This window comes from Heterocephalus glaber, unplaced genomic scaffold (genome assembly GCF_053883595.1).
Source record: "Heterocephalus glaber isolate CG9 unplaced genomic scaffold, H.glaber_assembly_v1.0 deba00001461, whole genome shotgun sequence".
NCBI classification, from domain to species: domain Eukaryota; kingdom Metazoa; phylum Chordata; class Mammalia; order Rodentia; family Bathyergidae; genus Heterocephalus; species Heterocephalus glaber.
The window spans coordinates 18,930,683-18,953,765 of record NW_028258308.1 but is presented as its reverse complement, the minus strand read 5'-3'; the positions used below and the strand labels follow the sequence as shown (position 1 = coordinate 18,953,765).

Below are 23,083 nucleotides of genomic sequence, written 5' to 3'. Positions count from 1 at the left end.
ATAATAAGGAAACTTATGAAAAGTAAAATGATTTAAAAATGGAAAAGCAAAATTGAATATATAGATATAGATATAGATATATAGATATATATAGAGAGAGAGACCACCAAAAATATGTATACAGACTTCAGGAGTTCACCTGGAAGCTATTGGCCACCACTTTGAGCACCTCTTGTAATTGTCAAGGCCAAAGGTAACTTCTATTAATCTCATGATGTCTCAATAAATTTAGTATTAAAATATTTATACAAGTTTTTCTTCTCCTAAGGTATACAGTTTTCTGATACTTTAAGAATAAGTAAAAGCCAAATGTGATGGCATATACCTGTAATCCCAACTATTTAGAAAGCTGAGACAGGAAGATATCAAGTTTGAGACTACCTTGGGCAACTTAGTGAGCCCCTGTCTCAAGAAATAAAAAGGGCTGGAGAAGTAATTCAATGGAGCAAGTACTTGCCTAGCATGTGCAATGCCCTAGGTTCAATCCCTAGGAAAAGAAAAAAATAATAAATTCAGTATATAAAGCAATACTAGAATTAAGAAACAAAAAAGAAAATCAGGCATAGTAGCACACACCTGTCATCCCAGAACTCTGGAAGGCTGAGGCAGGAAGATTTGAGTTCAAAGCCATTGTGGGCAACTTAGTGATTACCAAGAACCTGTCTCAAAATAAAAACTGAAAAAGGACCCGAGATGTAGCTCAGTGCAAAGGCCCTGTGTTCAATCCCATTTACTGTCAAAAAAAATTTAAAAGAGTGAGATAAATCTATATCGTACCTATACAGAATATCAAAACACATAAAATAAGATCCCTTGTAAGCTTCTATGTCAATAAATTTGAGAACCTGAATGAAATGAATTACTTCCTAAGAAAATATTACTGGTCAAAATTGACCAAAAAGAGATAGAAAACCTAGAGAAAACAGATAGGCACCATGCAAGAATGGAGAAAGTTAACCAAGAGCTACCGTGTAACAGGGCTAAGCCCAGAACATGTCTTGTGAATTGTTTTAAGCCTTCAAGGAAAAAAATTTCTGGTACTATTTAAGCTGCTGTAGAACAGAGAAAGGAAGAAAATTTTCCCCAATAACTTTAAGATGCCAGCATCCACTTATATAAAAATAAATCAAGACATTAAAAAAGTATAATCATATTTCAAATTATTAATGCAAGGGCTATGAGTGTAGCTTAGCCATAGAGCACTTGCTTAACATCCTGTATCCAGTCCCCAGCACTAAAACAAAAAAATTATTAATGCAAAACTACTTAGTAAAATACTAGCAAATAAAATACAGTATTAAAGTTTAATACAACAACACCAAGTGAGATTCATTCCAGGAAACATATTATTCACCTATAGCAAATAAAAAGAAAAAAATCTAAATGTATTATACCAGTTCATAAAATTCAATATATGCCTGATAAAATTCAGTGAAATACAGTATATATTCCTAAATTATTCCTATTTTTAGCATCAATATAAATAAAAAAACTGGAAGTATCCCTATTAAAATCAAGATTAGGGTAAGAAAATGACCACTACTACTGTCCCAAGCAATTGGATGAGCATTACATAAGATATGCAAATATTAGAAAAGAGGTAGAAAAATTATTTGCAAATAAAATGCTCATGTACCTGAAAATTCAAAAAGAATTAGCAGAACGTGAAGTTGAACTATTATTACTAGAACATGAAGTTTAATGAAATGGCAATTATTTCTAAAAATCAAATGTTTTATAGAGACAAATAAAGGAAAATATGATGAGAGACTATTGACCAAAACCTTAAAATAACTAGGAATAAATATAAAATATTTAAATCTATCTAATGTAAACATAAACTTGAAAAGATACAGATAAAAGAAGGCTTCTCTAAGTGGTTAATTGCTAGACCAAAAGATTCATATTATAAATATATATCAAAAAATTAAAATTGGGCTGGGGATTTAGCTCAGTGGTGCTGCTGCCTACCCCGCAAGGGCAAGGACCCAAGTTTGATCTTCAGTACCAAAAAAAAAAAAAAAAATTAATGATATAATTTTATATAAAAATATAAGACTTGTTTGGTTTTCCTTTTTAACTTTACAGAATAATTAAATTCTAGAAAATAAAAATAAGATAATAGCTAATGGATTGGATTCAAAGAGTAACAAGAAGAGATTAGACCACTTAATATTACATTTAATAGTAATTAAAAGTGACCTAGCAGAAATAAACAGATCACTCAAATAGAATGAAAATTCAAAAATACATACTCAAGAACAAGAAATTTGATATCATAATGGTAGTATTTCAAAGTAGAGGTGTTAAAATGAATTGTTCTATCAAGGAGATTAGGAAAAAATGTTTTTTAATCAGTTTTATTGCATTCTGACATAGAATAAACTGTACCAATTTAAAGTGTACAATTCTGTGAGTTTTGATATCCTTGAAACTGCCACTACACCCAAGATGCAGAACATTTCCATCATCCTCAAAGTTTCATCATGCCTCCAAAACTACATTTTGAAAAATGTGAAAGCTGAATCCTTACCACACTCTTTAAAGTATAATACATTTAAAGATTTAAAAAGAAAAACATAAAGCTAATATAAGAAATCAAGAAAGCATATTATTCTGATATTGACGGTAAAGAAAGCCATTTAAAAAATTATATAAACCTCAACATAAGGATTGATAAATTTGACAATATCAAATTATTAGATTTCTGAACACCACAAAATGGCATAACCAAAGTCAAAGATCCAATTGACTAGAAAAATAAATTTCAACAAAGTTGACAAAAAAACAGTATCCTTAATATGTGAACAGATTTTTCAAGTCAATTAGAAAAATACAAAGATCCTAAGAGAAAATCCACAGAGAAAATGAATGGGTCATTCACAGAAAGAAAGAAAGAAAAAAAGTCAAAGGATAAAGCAAGATTTCCAAACTGTCAGAGTATTTTTATTTTTATTTTCACTGGTTGTAAATTTCTGGAGCAGGGAAATAGTTTTAGTCATCATTTTAAAAATTAAAGATGGTTAGGTTTTTTATGGCTTAAAAGAAACTAGGCCTTAAGACTAAAGAGTCATTTCAAAAATTTAGTGTAAATTCAAAAACATTTGAAATGATTTGTAATTATTTCACTACAAGCTTTCTATTCCTTCTATTAGCTAGCTTTGTGGCCTTATATAATTTTGTAAAAATGGGTCTTATGATTCTTGGCATCTACACAAAGAAAAATTTATTATTCAAATGGGTGATAAAATAATTTTTATTTTATTTTTTTATATTTTTATTCTAAAATATTTTTATTCTAAAATTTTTTATTCTAAAATTTTAAACTGGGTGTGGTGGGCACACCTGTAATCCTAGCACTTGGGAGGCAGAGGCAGGAGGATCATTGCAAGTTTGAGGCCAGGCTAATATACATAGTGAGACCTTGTCTTAAAAAAATAAAATAAAATGTTTAACTTACCTTTTTACCAGGAGAAGAAGGTTTAAAAGGATTTGGAAGTAATTTTTTCTTCTCTTCAGTTTTAATTGGAGGTAAAGGTTTATCAGAAAAATAAGCATTAGTGTCAAAATATTCCCTTGGATAAAGATTTAACTTGAAAGGTGTCCCTTTCAATAAACGATGGTGTTCTTCATTTGCTTTCTGTAAATTAAAGTGTTTGAAATTATATAGCATAAATTACATAAATTGGAAATGACTTAAAGTCAAATCTCCTTTTAAACTTTAATACAAAGATTCAGGGCTGGGTGGACCTCAGTAGTAGATAGTTTGTCTAACCTGTATGAGGCCTTAGGTTCAACTCCTAGCAACACGCACATACACACGTACACACACACAGTACATCCAAATTGATACATAGGCAAATATACTTTAAAACATACTGTTGGATATACTTGTTAGAAATATGCCCTTATGCTTTTGGGCTGAAGTACCACCGCCCCCAGCGCTGAGGAGCAGAGTCGCCCCCAACACCAAGGAGGAGCCTTCTCAGCTGACATACCACCACCGCCGGCACTGAGGAACAGAGTACACCCCAGCACCAAGGAGGTGAGCTGCCTGGGTGCCAGCAGCACAACCCACCCACCCCACACCCCACTGAAATGAGAAGACACGTTAACAACTCTCAAAGCCAGACTTCCAGATCACCTAAAGCAACACCAAAAGGAAACAAGATGGAACAACCTGATACTCAACCACCTGGACTCTCTCAACTGGCAACAAAAGAGGATCTGGAAAATATGAAATCAGAAATAATTTCTCAGATAACAGAGATTGTGTGTATAGTGCAAGACATGATTAATAAGTCTAGAGCAGAAATAGATAAAAAATAGAGGAGTTGAGAAACATGATGGAATCCCAGCATAGGAAACAAATGCAATCCATAAAACAGATGGAAACAGATTTCCAGGAGATTAAAAATTCCATTGAAAGTCTACACAGCAGAATGAGCCAATGTGAGGACAGAATTTCAGACATAGAAGATAAGATTGCAATTAGTGACCGGGAAAAGAAAAATTGCTTTAAAATACTAAGGGACCATGAGAAATCAATCCAGCAGCTGCTAGACAATGCAAAGAAGAATAACATTAGACTGACTGGAGTCAACAAAGAAACAGGAGAGAGTGCAGAGGACATGAAAAAAATGTTCACAGAAATGATGGCAGAAAAATTCCCAAGCAGGAGAATAGAACTTGACATACAGATAAGTAAGGCATATAGGACTCCAAATAGCCTTGATCAAAAAAAAAATGTACACATAGGCATATAATTGTTAAGATTCCAGAAACTCAAGAGAAGAACAAAATTCTACAAGCAGTTAGAGAAAAGAAACAAATCACATACAAAGGAAAGCCCATCAGAAAAACAGCAGACTTCTCAGTGCAAACGCTCAAGGCCAAGAAGACCTTGGAGTGATGAATTTTAAGCCCTAAAGGAAAACAGCCTCCAATCCACATTGATGTACCCAGAAAAACTATCTTTCAAAATTAATGGAGAAAAAAGATAATTTTATGAAAAAGAGCACCTTAGGAACTTCATGAATACAAAACCAGCACTACAAAATTTTTAGACAATAACCTAGGAAAAGACAAGGATCACAACCCCAGGAAGCCCAGCACAATGAATCCATCGGGCATGACAAGAAATTAAATGCAAAGGGGGAGAATCCAACAAAAAGAAAAAGTCATGACAATGATAAGTCAACATGTATGAGTTATAACCATCAATGTTAATGGTCTCAATTCACCAATCAAAAGAAATAGACTGGCAGAATGGATCAAGGGGCAAGATCCAAAAATATGCTGCTTACAAGAAACACACTTAATTCAAAAACGAACTCATAGACTGAAAGTTAAAGGGTGGAAAACAATACTCCATGCGACAGGAACCTGAAAAAAAGCAGGACTAGCTATCCTCTTTGGAGATCAGGTGGATTTCAAACCAACTCAAATTAAGAGAGACAAAGGACACTACATCCTTGTAAAGGGAACAATCCAAGAGGAAGAGATGACAATCATAAATATATATGCACCAAACACTAGTGTGCCCATCTATATAAAACAAATACTAATGGACATGAAAAATCATATAAGCACTAATACAATAGTAGTGGGGGACCTCGATACCCCACTATCACGAATAGATCAACTAGACAAAAAGAAGTGAAGAAATACTAGAACTCAATCGAACTCTTGAACAAATGAACTTAACAGATGTTTACAGAGTGTTTCACCACACAAAATCAGAATAAACATTCTTTTCAGTGGCACAAGGGTCATTCTCCAAAATAGTCCACATACTCGCTCACAGAACATGTTTAAGTAAGTGCAAAGGAATTGAAGTTATAGCCTGTATGTTATCAGACCATAGTGCAATGAAATTGGAGATCCATAGCAAAAGAAACTCAAAAAATTTCATAAACACGTGGAAATTGAACAACATACTTCTGAATAACCAATGGGTCACACAGGAAATTAAAGAAGAAATCAGACAGTTCCTTCAATTAAATAACAATGACAATACAACATATCAGAATCTGTGGGACACAATCAAAGCAATTTTACGAGGGAAATTCATAGCAGTGAATACACATATTAGGAAAACAGAGTGAGCTCAATTAAACAACCTCATGCTGAATCTCAAGCTATTAGAAAAAGAAGGGCAGGACAAACCCAAAGCTCATACAAAGGAGGAAATTATAAAGATCAGAGGAGTAATCAATGCAATGGAGACTAAGAGAACAATACAAAAAAATCAACGAAGCCAAGAGTTGGTTCTTCAAAAGAATAAATAAAATTGACAAACCCTTAGCCAACCTTATCAGAAAAAGGAAAGAAAAGGCTCAAATCCATGCAATTAGGAATGAAACGGATGAAATTACAACAGACCCAGCAGAAATCCAGAGGATCCTCAATACCTACTTCAAGAACCTATATGCTAATAAGATGGAAAACATGGATGAAATGGACAGATTCCTAGATATTTATGAATTACCAAGGTTGAACTAAGAAGATCTAAAAATTATAAACAACAAAATGTCAATCAATGAAATTGAAAACGTAATTAAAAACTTACCAACCAAGAAAAGCTTGGGTCCTGATGGCTTCACTGCTGAATTCTACAAGACATTTAGAGAGGAACTACTGCCACTACTGTTTAAACACTTCAGTGAAACTGAAAGGGAAGCATTACTCCCAAATTTATTCCTGGAAGCAAGCATCACCTTGATCCCCACAGCAGAGAAAGACCCTACCGAAAAAGAAAACTATAGGCCAATCTCACTAATGAACATAGATGCAAAAATCCTTAATAAGATACTGGCAAATACAATGAAGGGATCATCAAGAAGATCATACACCCTGACCAAATGGGATTTATTCCAGGGATGCAGGGATGGTTCCACATACTCAAATCAATACATGTAATACACTATATCAATAGAGCCAAAGACAAAAACCATATGATTATCTCCATAGATGCAGAAAAAGCATTTGACAAAATCCAACACGCATTTATGATAAAAACCCTACAAAAAGTTGGAATAGACGGTCTCTACCTCAATCTGATAACAGCCATCTATGAAAAACCAACAGCCAATATCATACTCAATGGTCAAAAACTGAAATCTTTCACACTAAAATCAGGAACAAGACAAAGATGTCCACTATCACCACCCTTGTTCAATACAGTTTTGGAAACATTAGCCACAGTAATTAGACAAGAGAAAGAAATAAAAGGAATAAAGATAGGAAATGAAGAAGTCAAACTGTCATTATTTGCAGATGACATGATACTCTATATAGAAGACCCCAAGAACTCCACCAAAAGTCTTCTAGACTTAATAAGCAAATTCAGTAAAGTAGCTGGATACAAGGACCACATACAAAAATCAATAGCTTTCCTCTACACGAACAACAGACTCACTGAGAGAGAAACAGGGCAAACAATTCCTTTCACAATAGCATCCAAGAAACTGAAACACCTAGGACTTAGCCTAATGAAAGAAATCAGAGACCTCTTCTCTGAAAACTATAGCACTCTGAAAAGAGAAATTGAAGACGAAATCAGAAAACGGAAAGACATCCCTTGCTCCTGGGAAGGAAGAATCAACATAATGAAAATGGCCATACTTCCAAAACTGCTATATAGATTCAATGCAATCTCAATTGAAATTCCAGCAGCATACTTCACACACCTTGAAAAAACAATCCAAAAATTCATTTGGAACAAGAAGAGACCCAGAATAGCAAAGTCAATTCTAGGCAACAGAGACATGGCAGGAGGTATCACAACCCTCAACTTGAAACTATACTACAAAGCTACTGTGATAAAAACAGCATGGTACTGGCAAAGAAACAGACCTGAGGACCAGTGGAACAGATTAGAAGATGCAGAAACAACTCTAGACACACTCAGCCACCTCATCTTCAACAAAGGAGCCAAACATCCTCACTAGTGGAAAGATAGCTTCTTTAACAAATGGGGCTAGAAAAATTGGGTTTCAACTTGCCAAAGATTGAAAATAAACCTGTATCTCTCACCATGCACTAAACTAAAATCAAAATAGATTAAAGATCTAAATATTAAAACAGAAACACTGAACCAGCTGAAATAGTGATTAGGTACAACTCTTGAAGACATTCCAGCAAAAGATTTTATGAATAAAACCTCAATTGCCCATGAACTAGCACAATCAACAAGTGGGATCTCTTCTTATTAAAAAGATTCTGTACAGCAAAAAAAATTACCAACAGTTTGAAGAGACAACCCACAATGTGGGAAAAAATTTTCACCCGCTGTCCCTCAGACAAAGGTCTATTGTCTTGAAGAACTTAAAAAAATCAGACCCCCCAAATTTAAAGACCCAATCCAAAAATGGGCATCTGAAATGAACAGACATTTCTCAGACAAAGAAGTAGAAATGGCAAATAAACATATGAAAAAATGTTCGACATCACTGGTCATTGGAGAGATGCAAATGAAAACAACACTGAGATTCCACCTCATCCCAGAAAGAATGGCTGCTATCAAGAAATCAACCAATAACAAATGCTAGTGGGGCTGTGGGGAAAGAGGAACCCTGCTCCACTGCTGGTGGAAGTGTAGACTGGTGCAACCACTGTGGAAATCAGTATGGAGGTACCTCAAAGAACTAGGACTGGAAGTCCCATTTGACCCAGCTATTCCCCTACTGGATATCTTCCCCAAAGAATTAAAAGAATCACACCACAGTGATATTTGTGCACCCATGTTCATAGCAGCACAATTTGTAATAGCTAAAATGTGGAAACAGCACATGTGCCCATCAGCTGGAGACTGGATAAAGAAAGTGTGAGGTTTTGTTATAAAATGGAGTACTACTCAGCCATAAAAAATGAGAAATTAGAGACATTTATAGCTAAATGGATGCACATTGAGGTGATACTCTTAAGGGAAATAAATAGGACATAGGTGTAAATATCAAATAGTTTCTCTAGTGTGAGAAACTGAAAGTGTAAATAAGGACTAAAAGGTATAATAGATAATGTGAAATAGGAAGAAAAGGGGCAAAGGGGAAGGGGAATTGGGAGGGGTAAGGGAAAGGAAATAAGGGAATGGAATTAATATGAGAAAACAAAAAAATGGAAACAAAGTCTTTGTAAACAGGGAAGGATGGAGGGGTTGAAAGGAAGGCAGGGGATGGGAAAAAAATAAGAACCAAGAGAGATTATGTAAAGGTGCAAATTTCCAATGATGAATGTCACTACATTGTATACCTAAAATGTACCAATAAAATTAATTTTTAAAAAATACTTTAAAAAATGCAAGAAAGTCATAAAAAATGAAATAAAGAACCAGGGATTTAGCTCAGTGGTTTCACCGCCTGCTGCACAAGTGCAAGGACCCGAGTTCGGTCCCCGGACTAAAAAAATAAATAAATAAAAATATGCCTTTATTTAGTTTTGTTTTTTGATGAAAAAAGACATGCTTATGAACAAGCACGACTCTACCTCTTCATTTTGCATATAAATTTATTTGAAACAGAAATCTGTCACCTGAACAAATCAATATTAATTATACGGGCAGTATGATGTAGTAAAATAAATGATTGGTCTCTAATTGAAACCCAGGTTTCTTCCTGATTTTTAGCATTTCTTGAAGAATTTGGAAAGTTACTTACCCTTTTAGTGTCACATCTTCTTCTCAATTGTAAATGAGAATATTACCCCTTCCCAGAGAGTTTTGTAAAGATTAAATGGCATTATGTACATAAAGTACCTGGCACATGGTAGGCCCTCAATAAATGTCAGTTTTTACATCTAAGAACAAATAATACTTTTTGCAATATACTATTTTTATATTATAATATTTTAGCTCCCTGGTATTCCAGAGGTTCTTTTCCCCCTTATATTACAATAATTAGTATGGGACAATGCTAAGTAGAAAAAATGCTAGCTGTTAATAAAGTAGCAAAAAAATTTCATATTGTGAAATACAGATTCAAAAACATAAGTATGAAGTGAATATTAGGTTTTCACATTTTGCAAATAAAAATACAGAAAATTACAACAAAAGGTCTTTATCTCAAACTGATAAAAGCCATCTATGACAAAATAACTGGTCAAAAACTGAAAACTTTCACTCTAGAATCAGGAATAAGACAAGGATTCCCACTATCACCACTCCTATTCAATACAGTCCTAGAAACATTAGTTAGAGAAATGAGACAAGAGAAAGAAATAAAAGGAATAAGGATAGGAAAGGAAGAAGTTAAACTATCATTATTTGTGGATGATATGATACTCTACCTAGAAGATCCGAAAAAACTCCACCAAAAGACTTCTAGATTTAATAATCAAATTCAGTAGCATAGCAGGATACAAAATCAACACCCCAAAATTGATAGCATTCCTGTACACAAATAACAAGCTCAATGAAAGAGAAATTAGAAAAACAACACCTTTCGCAATGACTTGAAGAGAAATGAAATACTTAGGAATCAATGTAACAGAAGAAGTAAAAGACATTTACATTGAAAACTACAGTACTCTGAAAAAGATGAAAGAAGATATCTCTTGTTCTTGAATAGGCAGAGTGAAAATGGCCACACTTCCAAACTCTTATACTGATCAAATGCAATCCCAATAAAAATATTAATAGCATACCTCACAAAACTAGAGAAAACAATCCTAAAATTCATTTGGAACCAGAAGAGATCTAGAATATAAAAAGCAATTCTGGGCAACAAAAGGAAGGCAAACATCATCACAATCCCTGACTTGAAATTATACTACAAAGCTACTGTGATAAAAAACAGTATGGTAGTACCAAAAAAAAAAATAGACCCAAGGATCAAAGGAACATAATAGAAGATGCAGAAACAATTCCAAACACACTCAGCCACCTTATCTTTGACAAAGGAGCCAAACACCTTCACTGGAAGAAAGCCTCTTTAATATATGGTGCTGAAAAAACTGGCTTTTCGCATGCCAAAGATTAAAACTAGACCCGTATCTCTCACCATGTATTACACTAAAATCAAAATGAATGGAAGATCTAAATAATAAAACAGAAACACTAAATTTACTGGAAGGTAGAAAAGGTAAACTCTTGAAGACATAGGTTTAGGCAAAGACTTTAGGAACAAAACCTGGATTGCACAGGAAATATCACAAAGAATCGACAACTTGCATCTCATCTTATTAAAAGCTTTTGCATAGCAAAAGAAACCACCAACAGAATGAAGAAACAAACCACAGTGTGAGAAAATATATTTGCCAGCTGTTCCTCAGACAAAGGACTACTACCTAGAATATATATATTAAAAAACTCAGACTCCCCAAATTAAAGACTCAATCCAAAAATGGGCATCTGAAATGAATAGACATTTCTCAGATGAGGAAGTGCAAACACCAAATAAATGTATGAAAAAATGTTCAACATCACTGATCATTCGAGAGATGCAAATTGAAACAACATTCAGATTCCATCTCACCCCAGAAAGAATGGCTATCATCAAGAAATCAACCAATAACAAATGCTGGTGGGGCTCTGGGGAAAAAAGAACTCTTTTAACTGTTGGTGGGAGTGTAGACTGCTGCACCAACTTTTTAAATCAGTGTGGAGATTCCTCAAAACATGAAATCTAGAGGTTCCATTTGACCCAGCTATTCCTCTTCTTGGTATCTTCCTGAATGAATTAAAAGTATCATATCACAGAGATATATGCTCACCCATGTTTATATCAGCACAGTGTGTAATAGCTAAATCTTAGAAACAGCCCAAATGCCCATCAACCAATGAATGGATAAAGATGTGGTTCTTTTGGGCGGGGGATTTAGCTCAGTGGTTCTGCTGCCTGCCTCACAAATGCAAGGACCCGGGTTCGATCCCCGGTACCTAAATAAATAAATAAATAAATAAAAAGGTTGTGGTTCTTTCATACAATGGAGTACTTCTCTTTCATAAAGAAGGATAAACTAGAGACATTTCTAGGTCAATGGATGTACCTTGAGACCATACCCTTATGTGAAATAAATTGGACATACATGTTTAACTATCACACTGTTTCTCTGATGCCAAAACTGAATGGGTAAATAAGGATGAAAACGTAAAACAGATATTGTGAAACAGGAAGAAAACATTCAAATGCACAGATGAACTAGGGAGGTGGGAGGGAGAAAGGAAGGAAGGGAAAAGAAAAAAAGAGAATAGAAGGAAAAAATGGAAATAAAGCTTTTGTAAATAAGAAGGAGAAGAAGGGTTGAAGGTAGGGGAGGGGAATGGGAAAAAAATAAGAATCAATATATATCATATACAGGTACAAATACCCTATGCTGAATGTTATCATTATGTATATCTAAAATGTACAAATAAAAATAATATTTAAAAAATAAAATAAAATTTGAGTTTCTTTATTTTATTCACCTATAAATGTTCCCTCACATATATAAGGTTTCATTTTAAGTCAAATGTCTAAAGTGAACAAAAGAGGTAAATGTTAGTACATTTTAGTTTCTACCTCTGCCACTTCAAGTGAGCAATTTCCATTTTACTCTCTCCCCCACAAGTATACATGCATTCTCTACATACCCTTTTCCCCCAGCACTCCACCACTTCTCCATTCCATCCATACCATAACAGCTCTTTGAACAGCCCTAAAGAATTACCATTACTTTCTTAAGCAGAAGATGTTAACATATGCTGGGAATATGCCTGAGGCTTAGGTTATTACTCTTCACAATTTAGAGTATAGTTGATCAGTCTAAGTTAATAGAAGTCTCTCAGCTAGTTAGATATAAGATAAGTATGGTAAACTATAACAGGAGATAAAATATTCCAAATTCTGGAAAGAAGTAAGAGAATCTACAGCAAGATGTGACAATCTAAAATGAAAAAATCAAAATTATCAAAATTTATGAACATAAGTCTGATATAAACATAATTAGGTCACAAGTGAATTGTCAAGTCAACCAAATAAAGTTTGAAAAATTCAAAATTGATTATTTTACCTTATAATTTAGCTTTGCTTCATCATAGAAATCAGCAGAATGTGAAAATTGTTTGCCTATGGTAACATTTGCATAGCTAAGGAAGAAAAAGTAATGGTGAGTTCAGGGTTCAGAAATTTAAATTTTATTTTATTGTTTTAAATTCAAAACAGATGACACAAAGATATTAAAAATATCTTACCCGTATCCTGTTCCTTTCTTTCCTGGGTTTGTGTATAAATTCTTTCCAGGTGCCTCATACTTGTCCCTGTGTTTTAACTCTGCACTGAAGAATGGTACTGGACCACCTATTGTTCCATAGTAGCTTCCTAATCCACATCTTAAATACAGTTATTTTTTTTTAAGTAAGAAGTTAAAATATCAAATTTCATGTAATATATTTCAATAAAATTTTTAAAGATTGAAAAAGGAGAAAAAAATATATAGTGGAATTGTCTTACTTGACTCTAATAAGAAAAAACATCCATTTTTGTTAGTTTTTATCTAATTTTACTTTCCTTTTCAAAGCCACAAATTTTGAGATGTTTAATTTTTTATGTTTACATAAAATATTCTACATAAATGAAACTTCATGATATTTAGAAAGTTAGAATAGTTATCATTGATTCTGTTAACTGTAATGAAGAGAATTTTTGTGTCTTTAAATGAATTTCTATGCACTTTAAGGCAAATTAGCTAATAAATGACTAATTTCTTTTTACTACCCAATCATTAAAAATTATATTTGCAAAACATATATTTAAAATCATCATTTCTACTGCTGATGGCAAAATAAATCTCATGGAATTTAGGGGCTACTTTCTTCATTTTGGTTTACATTTATTATTTTAGTACAAAAAATATTAATCAAATATTTTATTCATTTTTAATATAAGTTTTTCTGGGCACAGTATCTATGCAATCAAACTATTTTGTTACCCAGTACTGCATTATAACTGCTTTATTTTCACAATAAAAAAGATAAGTAATGTTAATAACAATCATAGTCTAATTCCCAAGTTATCACTGCAATAACTTTTTATAAGAAAATGCCCTTGAGAAAATGAAACATTATTATAAAAGATGACACCACACATTTAAGTTAGAATTTTCAAAACCTAGAAAGATACCAACACTGACTACTTATTACTTCTAGCCTACAAGTAAAAGTTCCATCAGGAGAGGCTACTTATTTTCATTAATCTTTATGTATGAACATGTGTCATACAATTCTAAAATACAGAAAGAAAAAGCAATGATATTACAGAGAAAACAATTATGCACAAGCATAATTTAACTACAATGTGATTTAATGCAAATATTAAAGTCATTACATTTAGAATCCATTAAATGCCTATGGTTGGGGGGTAGATAAAGGGAGACTAGATTTTATCAGTGCACACCATACACATGTGTTAAAATATCACACTACATCCAATAAAGATATAAAATTAATACATGCTAATAAAAATAAACAAACATTTTAAAAATAAAGTTTAGTAAGGAGAGATACTAATAAAATAATAATGAAGAGAAAAATGCCTATAGTTCTATGATTTCATGTTGAGTAATTCCCTAAATGAAAGTTTCTTATTTATACTACCAGTCTGTCTTTTTGAAAACACCTTTTGTATGCTACTAAATTACAGATATTTTTCACATATCTATGAGCTTTTAAAAGAAAGGAAAACCAGTGTAATTATACAACTGTTATTTCTTAGCTGGAAATACAAACATAAATTAATATATGAGGTAGAAATTCCCAATTATTACCATGTGAGTCAAAATTAATAACAGGTAGGAGAAAGACTGAAAAGCAGAAAAAAAGTTATATAAAGGACAAAATACATATACTATATGAAAAATAAAGTAGTAACAAAAAGAAAAAAAATTCCTAAATTATATCTAAGGAGAAAATGAAGAAGGCCAACAGTAATAAGATTAAAAGTAAATGATTCCAATCTATCCAAACTGTAAAAGTTAGAAAAAATGAAACCCTAATAACACAAAAGAAGAAATTCTTTACTCTGAATAAAGAAATTATGTTTTATTAGAAGACAAAATTTCCTGTTAGAAGGACATCTGAGTTACAGAAATGTAGTTTGATAGTTTCACTAATCTCAAGAAGACATAGAAAATAATCACAAAATTAGACTTTAATCAATTCTCATCTATCATAAATTCTACACTGAGAGAGTCAAAGTTCTGGACTATGACTGAAAATCATCCTTTAAATCTTAGCTACATAGCCTGGGATTTAGCTCAGTGGTACCGCCGCCTGCCTCAAAAGTGCAAGGACCCGAGTTCCATCCCAGGTACCAAAAAAGAAAAAAAAAAATCTTAGCTATATAGCATAATATAACATAGACTACATGGTCTTAATAAACTAATGATTTAATAGTATGAAAAAGATAAACCTTTATATTGACAATGGTCACAATTAAAACATTGTTAAACCCTCTGACTGTATCTTCACAGTGATTTATAAGTAATGTATCTCTGACAAATTCTTTATCCAAGAAGCATTTTTCCTAATTTCATATTCTATTTATAATTTTAATTATTAGAAACTAATATAGAACAATGACATTGATAATAAAAATTAGCTGTCAATCTAAATCATCTAATATAATTATCTCCAAGACAAATTACACTAAGAATCATACTTAAAAAATTAATCTTATATAAGTAATTTCTACAGAAAACAAACATTTACTTTAAGCTAGATAGACAAAGATGCAACAGATCTATTTAAGACATTTTCCCAAACACTTACAGCTTTTTCTCTCCGCTACTAGGAAGGAAGGCTTTGCTTAGATTTTTTTTGGCTTCTTCCATCATATATCGTCTCCTCACTTGATTCATATTTACATAGCCTTCACCTTCAAAAATCCTTGCAAACTGGGAATCAAAATAACCTGCCTGGAGATGTGACATTGCTTTGGATCCCCCAGGTAGCATCTGTCTATTTTTGCTTGCAGCTTCATTAAAGGGTCCTTAAAAATAAATTATGAATATTACAATTTTGAGCTCACTAGTAATTAATGGATATTAAAAATAACAGAAAAGTTTCCAAATGTGTTTTGAGCCAGTTATGAATTTGAGCTCCAAAACAGATTTAAAATGTTCACTGAAAGTTCTGTATTAAAGACTATTCTGACAAAAAGAGACTTTCATGAAATTATCTGAGTATATATATTAGGATCCTTGTTATACATTCTGAGTTTTAGAGATAGAAGAGAACTTAAGAGGTTATCTAACCCAACATTTTTCCATTTACTCACAGGAAACACTGTGCAATGTCAGTAAAAGTGTGTATACATTGGAGAAAAGGGTGCTGCATACACAAATTGAAGCAATTCTCCACTCAAGATACATGAGTGCCTGTTATCCACTAAAAGACATGAACGAGAATGTTCATAGCACTTTCATTCTTAACCAAAAATAACAACCCAAACATTTGTCAACAGAATAGATTGTAAAATTCTGGTACGTATTCAATGAAATACTAATATTTAGATAAATTATTAAATATTGCTATTATAAATATTTAGAACTTTTATAATTTGGATTAAGGAGGGCTTCATTTAGGAAGCCCTTCTAAAATGTAAATAATTTTTGAAGTGTATAAAACCCTTAATTCAAGTGGATTCTGAAATGTGAATCTATATCAGATTTTTAACTTAAATTTTAGAAAGGTATCACAGTCAAATAGTTTCAAATTCAATAGTATAAACAATCTTCACAATAAGTTTTCTTCCATCGCATGGCCACCAAGTTCTTCTTCCACAATCAATGATGTTAATTTTATCTGACAGAATTTCTAGCTATGTTCATGTAAATATTATATATCCTTTTTCATTTTTAATGCTTAATATAACATACACACTATTCCATATCTTGCTTTTTTATTTAACAATTTATCTTGGAGACATTTCCATATTAGTATTCTTAATGGAGACATTTTAAAGACCACATTTTACTTTTGATCTTTTCATTATAACTTTTCTAAAAACTCTTTGGCATTCCATTACCAGGAAAGCAATAATGGTGAGCCTTCTTGGATGCAAATGCAAATGCCATTTTTAGAGTGAAGTGTCCTACCTTAAAAAGAAAAAAAAAAGCTAAAAGCAAAATATTTCAGAAGAAATTTGTCATGCACCTTTAGAAAGAAGTAAAATTATCTACAAGGACACTTTGTAAGGGTAGATGAGCCAATAAAATGAGCTTTCTACTCATAAAATTAGGTTCTCCCTTAATTCTATTGCAATGTCATAAATTAATCAACTTTAGAACTCAATGCTTTAAAATGTAGAACTATGTAATATATTTTGCCTTAAAATGAAATTTCATTAAAAAAATTTCCACTATGAAAATACTAGATATACTTACGATTAAATGGTGATACATATTTATCACCAATAGTAGTATATCCCATCTCACTGAAGAGGCCAATCCTTTCCATGTCTGTCTTCCCTACTCCAGCAGGCATGATTGCTTCTTGTGGTGGTAACTTCAAAAGGTTCCTTAGGGCTTTTTTCTTATATCAAAATCCTACTTTGCTTTGAAAAATACAGGGAAAAAATTTACCAAAACGTGCTTATTAAATTTCAACCCAATTTTCACTTTACAAGTTTTAATATTCTCTATAAAACAACAGCTCCTAAACTATATAATGAAAGAATCCACTCTGTGGGGTGGCAGGAGACCACTAGGATTCAAAATTAGCATCATGAAGTCTCCCTTTGACTCTGTGTGAATGAAGGGCCCACAAGTTACAAGGGAATGTGTATCATCTGCCATATCTGATGGAAATGATAAAATTACTACCATATAAATATTGTGCAAATGATATCCTTCTTTGGAGGAATTTAAGGTAGATTTTAAAATCATAATTATATATGATAGACATTTTTTACTTTAAATAAAATGTTTTCAGCATACTGCATTGTCCCTCATACTGAAAACTGTAACTTAGCTTTTCAGAACATGTAACACATAGATAATGCCCTGCAGTAGCTGAGGTTTTTCAAGTTTAAATATAAAAAAATGTATCACTGACAAAATTAGCTCATAAAATAAATGGGGAGAGAGATCAATTATACAGGTAAGATGAAAATATCAACAAAACAAAAAATCCGCAATGACTTCTGAGGATTTGTTAAAGGAAAGATTGCAACTGCAAGGGTTTTTTCAAACACAGGAGAAACATCACATTAAACATGCTAAGTATAAACCTAGAGATTAATTTTTTAATTAAACATGATCTCAAAAGGAGGACCAAAGAGCTAAAAATATTTGCTCCCATCTCATCCTCATGTTTTTAAACACCAACTATGAGGCACGCACTGGGCATACACTTGTGAACAAAACAAACATTGGTTTATGCTTCCCAGTTTATAATCCAAGGTAAGAATCTTTTACCTTGAATTAAGACCAAGTTGACTCAAGGACTCTCAGCATGCTTACCTGTTTGGACTGTGGCTCATCTGTGCTAATCGTTGCCAATGTGCAACATCAAGAAGGTAAATAAAGATTCAGTTTAAACTAAAGCATAAGAAAACACAATACCCTTTTCTGTCTCCTCTTTCTTCTGATCAGGTACACTTGGATACTAAACAGCATTCACTAGAAGAGTACTACTTAGTTTAGTTTATTTCAAAGCTCCATCCCACTGCCCAACTATAAAGGTTTCCTGGGCTGCTACAATGGACTCAAGTCCTTTAAGGGACCCAAAAGGTCCACATCAGCCAGCCTCTACATCAACACGGGAAGCTCTTTCCTGGACCCTGGGCTGCATCTGTCTTCTTCCTCGTGGCAGGTCGGGGCTCTTTCACTCACAGTACCACTATACCACTTTACGAAAGTAATGCAGGGTGCCTACCCCTTCCTCACCCCGATTAACACTGATCTTTCGCATTACTCAGCTAGTTCATCGTTTCTTTAATCCCAGCATAGCAGTAAGTACATCTCCTTCTAGGACTTCATCATGATTATCTAACAGGTCATTATTTTACATTCGTGGTGTAGAAATCCGTGTATTGTGTTCTCCACTAAAGGGTTGGCTCCACAAACGCAGGAAACGTGGTTAGAGTTGTTTTTCATCACTTTTTTGAAATGGGGGTCCTCACTATGTTGCTCAGGCTGAGCTCGAACTCCTTGGCTCAAGTGACGTCCCTGCCTCAGTTTCCCAACTAATAAGGATTACAGGAACGTGTCGCCACGCCCAGCTAGTTTGATTCTTCTTTACCACAGTATTCCCAGTTTCTACACAGCATCTGTCTAGAAACTAAACAAGCCAGGGAGAAAAGGAAGAAAGGTCTTGCCTTGACCTTCTCAGGACTTACCTCTTCTTGAGCAACATTTACAAAATCATTCACTCACTTAATTTGCACATCTCTTGTCCAGAAAATGCTCGCTGGTAAAAGTAGGAAAACTGGCATAGAAACTGCCCCTGGTAGTTTGCAATATAGACAAGAAAATAAGTATAATACAAGTAGAATATGGCATGTTCCCTTCAAAGGTTATGAGTAAAATTGGTGAGGGGTGAAGAAGGGGTAGAAAATTCTGGTTGAGGCGATGTGTAAATTATTTCCCACTAGGAAAAGACAGACTCGAAGTAGGCAGGTATCTAAAAAGTTAACATCTGGTGTCGGTGAGGACCAAGTAATCTTTCCGCAGGATACCTGATCCGACAACCGAGATAAGATCGCCCCGTAAGTTATCTCCGAGGTAGCAGCAACCTCAGCTCGGAGTTGTCTCAAAGCGCGAGCCCTCACCTCCAGGGGACCAGGCTGCGAACTGCAGTAGTGAGTTCTGTGCACAGCTGGATTTATTGTGGTGCGCCGCCCAGGCTACGGGAGAATCCATTCCAAGTACGCTACAGGGGGGACACGAGGAGAGTTCGAATCCATATAGAAGATCACACAGGATTTGTGAGTGAGATACAAAAGACTCAGCCAACAAAATTCATTGAAAATAAGTCTTGTTTCCAGCCTTTGTAGGCGCCGACGAGATTTAGTGTGGTACGTTCCTGATGGAATGTTGCCAGGCATGCTGGGAGTTGTAGTAGCGATGACGCCACTTCCGGGCCCGCCCCCGAGGTGGACCTAGGCCTCCCAGTCATTGCCACGTCGAGAACCGGGTGAGTCCTTCTTCTCGTAGCCTTTCTCCGCGTTTACCCCTGGACCTTGCAGCCTCCCCGAATACGGCTCCAAGCCACTGAAAGGAGCTGGTCCTATTGGCGCCCACGACGGCAGGTGCGAACCTGGTGGTCCGGGCAGTCCTCTCCTCGCCCTCCCCACAAGCGTGCACCCCTCCTCTGCGGCGTTGCATCCCGCTCTCCCTGCCCTTCCTCCTTGTGAATGTCCTTTAGCGTCCGTGACGTGATGTCTCACTCTTCTGGTTTCCCTCCTTTCATAGCCAGGTTCTCAGATCCTTATCCTACATGTTGATGCTTTTCAAGGATACTTTGCATCCTGTGCTTTCTCCTGGCTTCGTATCTACCGTTTAGACCTTTCTTCAGAGCTCCAGATTAGCAAATACCTCATATGTATTTCAAACTCAGCAAGTTTAAATCTGAGTCGTTTCCCGCTCTCTTCACCGAACATCTCTCTCTCCAGTAATCCCAGTGCAGATGGCACCACTGTCTACACCACCTTAGCTGTGCCTGCCAGACACCCGGAAATCACCCTTGAAACCTCCCTCTTTTCAACTTCTACTTCTTTAGTTTATTTTATTTTATTTTGGTACCGGGGATTGAACTCGGGTATTTGCGCTTGCACAGCAGGCGACGAAACCACTAAGCTAAATCCCTGGCCCTCAACTTCTACTTCTAAATGTCTGTTTTCACTCCACTCTGACCACTCTTGTCCTTGACACCATCAGATCTGACCGTCTGGGGTAGTCTCCTAAGTGGCCCTTTGGATCTCAGGTTAAATATTATTTCTTTAAAGAGGATCTCGAGTCAGAAATCTAGAGAGACTCTGGTGCTTTCACATTTGATATTTTATGGAATCTTCACAATGACCCTGGGTGTAGAACGCACCACAGTTGTATCTGTTTCCAGTTTTCCGAAGGGAAACAGAGTTGAGTGGTTAAACTGTGCAAAATCATATCGTGAGTAACAAAAGTTAAAATTTGCTCTTGTTTTTTTAACTTTTATCTTCAGTTCCTTTAAAAATTTTTATCCAAATAGGCACATACTATTTTGTATGATAGTATTCTTTAATTTCCTACTGATACCTATTAATGACTTCCTTGTTTTTTGTTTTGGTTTTTTGCTGTGATGAACAACAGTAGCACAAATGGACAACATGAATATGTTCTGAACTTTCTCACTTTTTTCCTTAGAATAAATTCCCAGAAGTAGAATTGGTATCCAGGGTATGACCTTTCAACAGGTTACAAGTTGTAGAATAAATAAAAGAAATGTGAGAAGTCATTTGTAAAATGAGAAAATTTGTAATGATAACTACTTCATAGTGTTCTGAAGATCAAAGTTAATATATGTCCAGTTATTTATCACAGTAGTTATTAATACTTATTTTGAAATAGGTTTTTACTGTGTACTGTGATTTTTCAGACTGTTTGGGACTTTATTTTGAGAACCTGATCAAATCTTTGAAACCTTTCCTTGAAAGAAATCTCCCCAACATGTACACACACTGATACAAGTCATTTGTCAATATATCCTTGACTACTGAAACTCAGCATATGGACCAAGTTAAGAACTGCTGATCAATTCCATTTTGCAAGTGCTTTTATTCCTCTATAGGCCGTAAGTATTGTCCAGTGCCATTTAATTTTTGTCTAAAATTATTTTATAGCTATATGATTTTTATAATGATTAAGCTAATCTATTGTTGACAGGTTATGATCCTTTATATCCTAAACAGTTTTCTGATTTTCTGTGACTAAACTTCTAAATGCAGAATTACTAGGCCAAAGATATAACTATAAGGCTTTCTCATTGTCACCTTCTAAGATGAGTTCTACCAGTTATATTGCCACCATTAGTGATACATTAGATAATTCTCATTGCCTTGCCTGCAAGGTATCATCATATTAGGTTCAGGGCTTTTGTCAAGTTCTTAAACTGGTTCTTTACCATTGATATTTTCATGTCATTGTTAAACCCATCCAGACTATACTTTAGAAATATTATTTTATAGCAGTGGTTCTCCACCTTTTTTCTCACATTAGAATTGCTGACTGGGATCAGAGGAAGCTTTTAAATATCCCTGTGGCTAGGCCTACCTTCAACCAATTAATCAGAGTCTCTTGGGGTGCAGTCCAGCTAGCAGAATTTTAAGCTTCCCAGGTGATTTCCATATGGAACAAAAGTTGAAAAACACTAATTCAGAATTTAGTTTCTTTTTTTTCCCATAAAACAAGCCATTAACTCACGAAATAACTTAAAGAGTAAAGCCTAATTTTTGCCTTACCCTAAACTCAAGAAGCTTCTAATTTACAAGAGAATGAGGTTTTTTTGGTTTACAAAGGAATTTTTGTTTTATTTGTTCTGTGTGATTTCAGAAACTATGGATATACTTTTCAGAATAAGAGGAGGCCTTGATCTGGCTTTTCAGCTAGCAACTGCTAATGGTAGGTCTTTCAAAAAAGTTTCCCTTTTTATTGTAAAATTAATGATAAAATATACTGACATTCATTTTCATGAGTTACAGATAGGTTAAACTAAAATTATGTATTTAGTAAGATCAGCCCATGGGCACCTATGTGCAAATTAGAAAAAGATGTCCCCTTCTTTAGGAAGCTTTATAGCCCTCCTACAGAAAATTGTCACAGTAATATAAACATCCCCATGAGCACAAAGTAAATTATGAATCAAAATTGCAGATTACAGACTAACAATGTGCATTTCCAGACTGCGCCATTTTAAATACTGTGTGATATAGGAATGGTACAAGAAGTCTGGAAAAAAAATTAGCAGCATTAGTGGGCTCCTGCCACAAACTGAGATGAAGACTATCAAAAGAGGAATGTGATGAGTTGCATTTGAGATTTGTTTCATTTGAGATGCCAGTGGGGCATCAAATATAAATTTCCAACAAGCATTTGGTTGAGTCTGCATCTTTGAGGAATGTGGTCAGACTTG

General features: G+C 34.3%; 2 protein-coding genes across 16 annotated transcripts in view; one reads left to right on the top strand and one right to left on the bottom strand.

The window, feature by feature from the left end:
• The window catches only part of Cfap96 (cilia and flagella associated protein 96), a 34,222-nt gene extending 14,220 nt beyond the window's left edge, over positions 1-20,002 (bottom strand). For 4 of the 8 annotated variants that reach the window (XM_021265006.2, XM_004853023.3, XM_013075207.3 and 1 more), the window contains exons 1-6: positions 19,314-19,999; positions 17,359-17,528; positions 15,743-15,962; positions 13,169-13,306; positions 12,988-13,063; positions 3,461-3,640 (exon numbers count right to left, since the gene is read on the bottom strand). In XM_021265006.2, the coding sequence (XP_021120665.1) occupies positions 3,461-3,640; positions 12,988-13,063; positions 13,169-13,306; positions 15,743-15,962; positions 17,359-17,458 (714 nt within the window). In that variant the 5' untranslated portion in view covers positions 17,459-17,528; positions 19,314-19,999. Of the gene's footprint in view, positions 1-3,460; positions 3,641-12,987; positions 13,064-13,168; positions 13,307-15,742; positions 15,963-17,358 lie in introns of all 8 variants that reach the window. The other 4 variants (XM_021265008.2, XM_087217104.1, XM_021265009.2 and 1 more) reach the window with 4 other exon arrangements.
• Ufsp2 (UFM1 specific peptidase 2) overlaps positions 20,003-23,083 on the top strand; it is a 26,817-nt gene continuing 23,736 nt past the window's right edge. For 2 of the 8 annotated variants that reach the window (XM_004853019.3, XM_021265002.2), the window contains exons 1-3: positions 20,003-20,110; positions 21,551-21,745; positions 22,504-22,572. In XM_004853019.3, coding sequence (XP_004853076.1) covers positions 22,509-22,572 — 64 coding nt within the window. In that variant the 5' untranslated portion in view covers positions 20,003-20,110; positions 21,551-21,745; positions 22,504-22,508. Of the gene's footprint in view, positions 20,226-21,550; positions 21,746-22,503; positions 22,573-23,083 lie in introns of all 8 variants that reach the window. The other 6 variants (XM_087217101.1, XM_021265003.2, XM_087217102.1 and 3 more) reach the window with 4 other exon arrangements.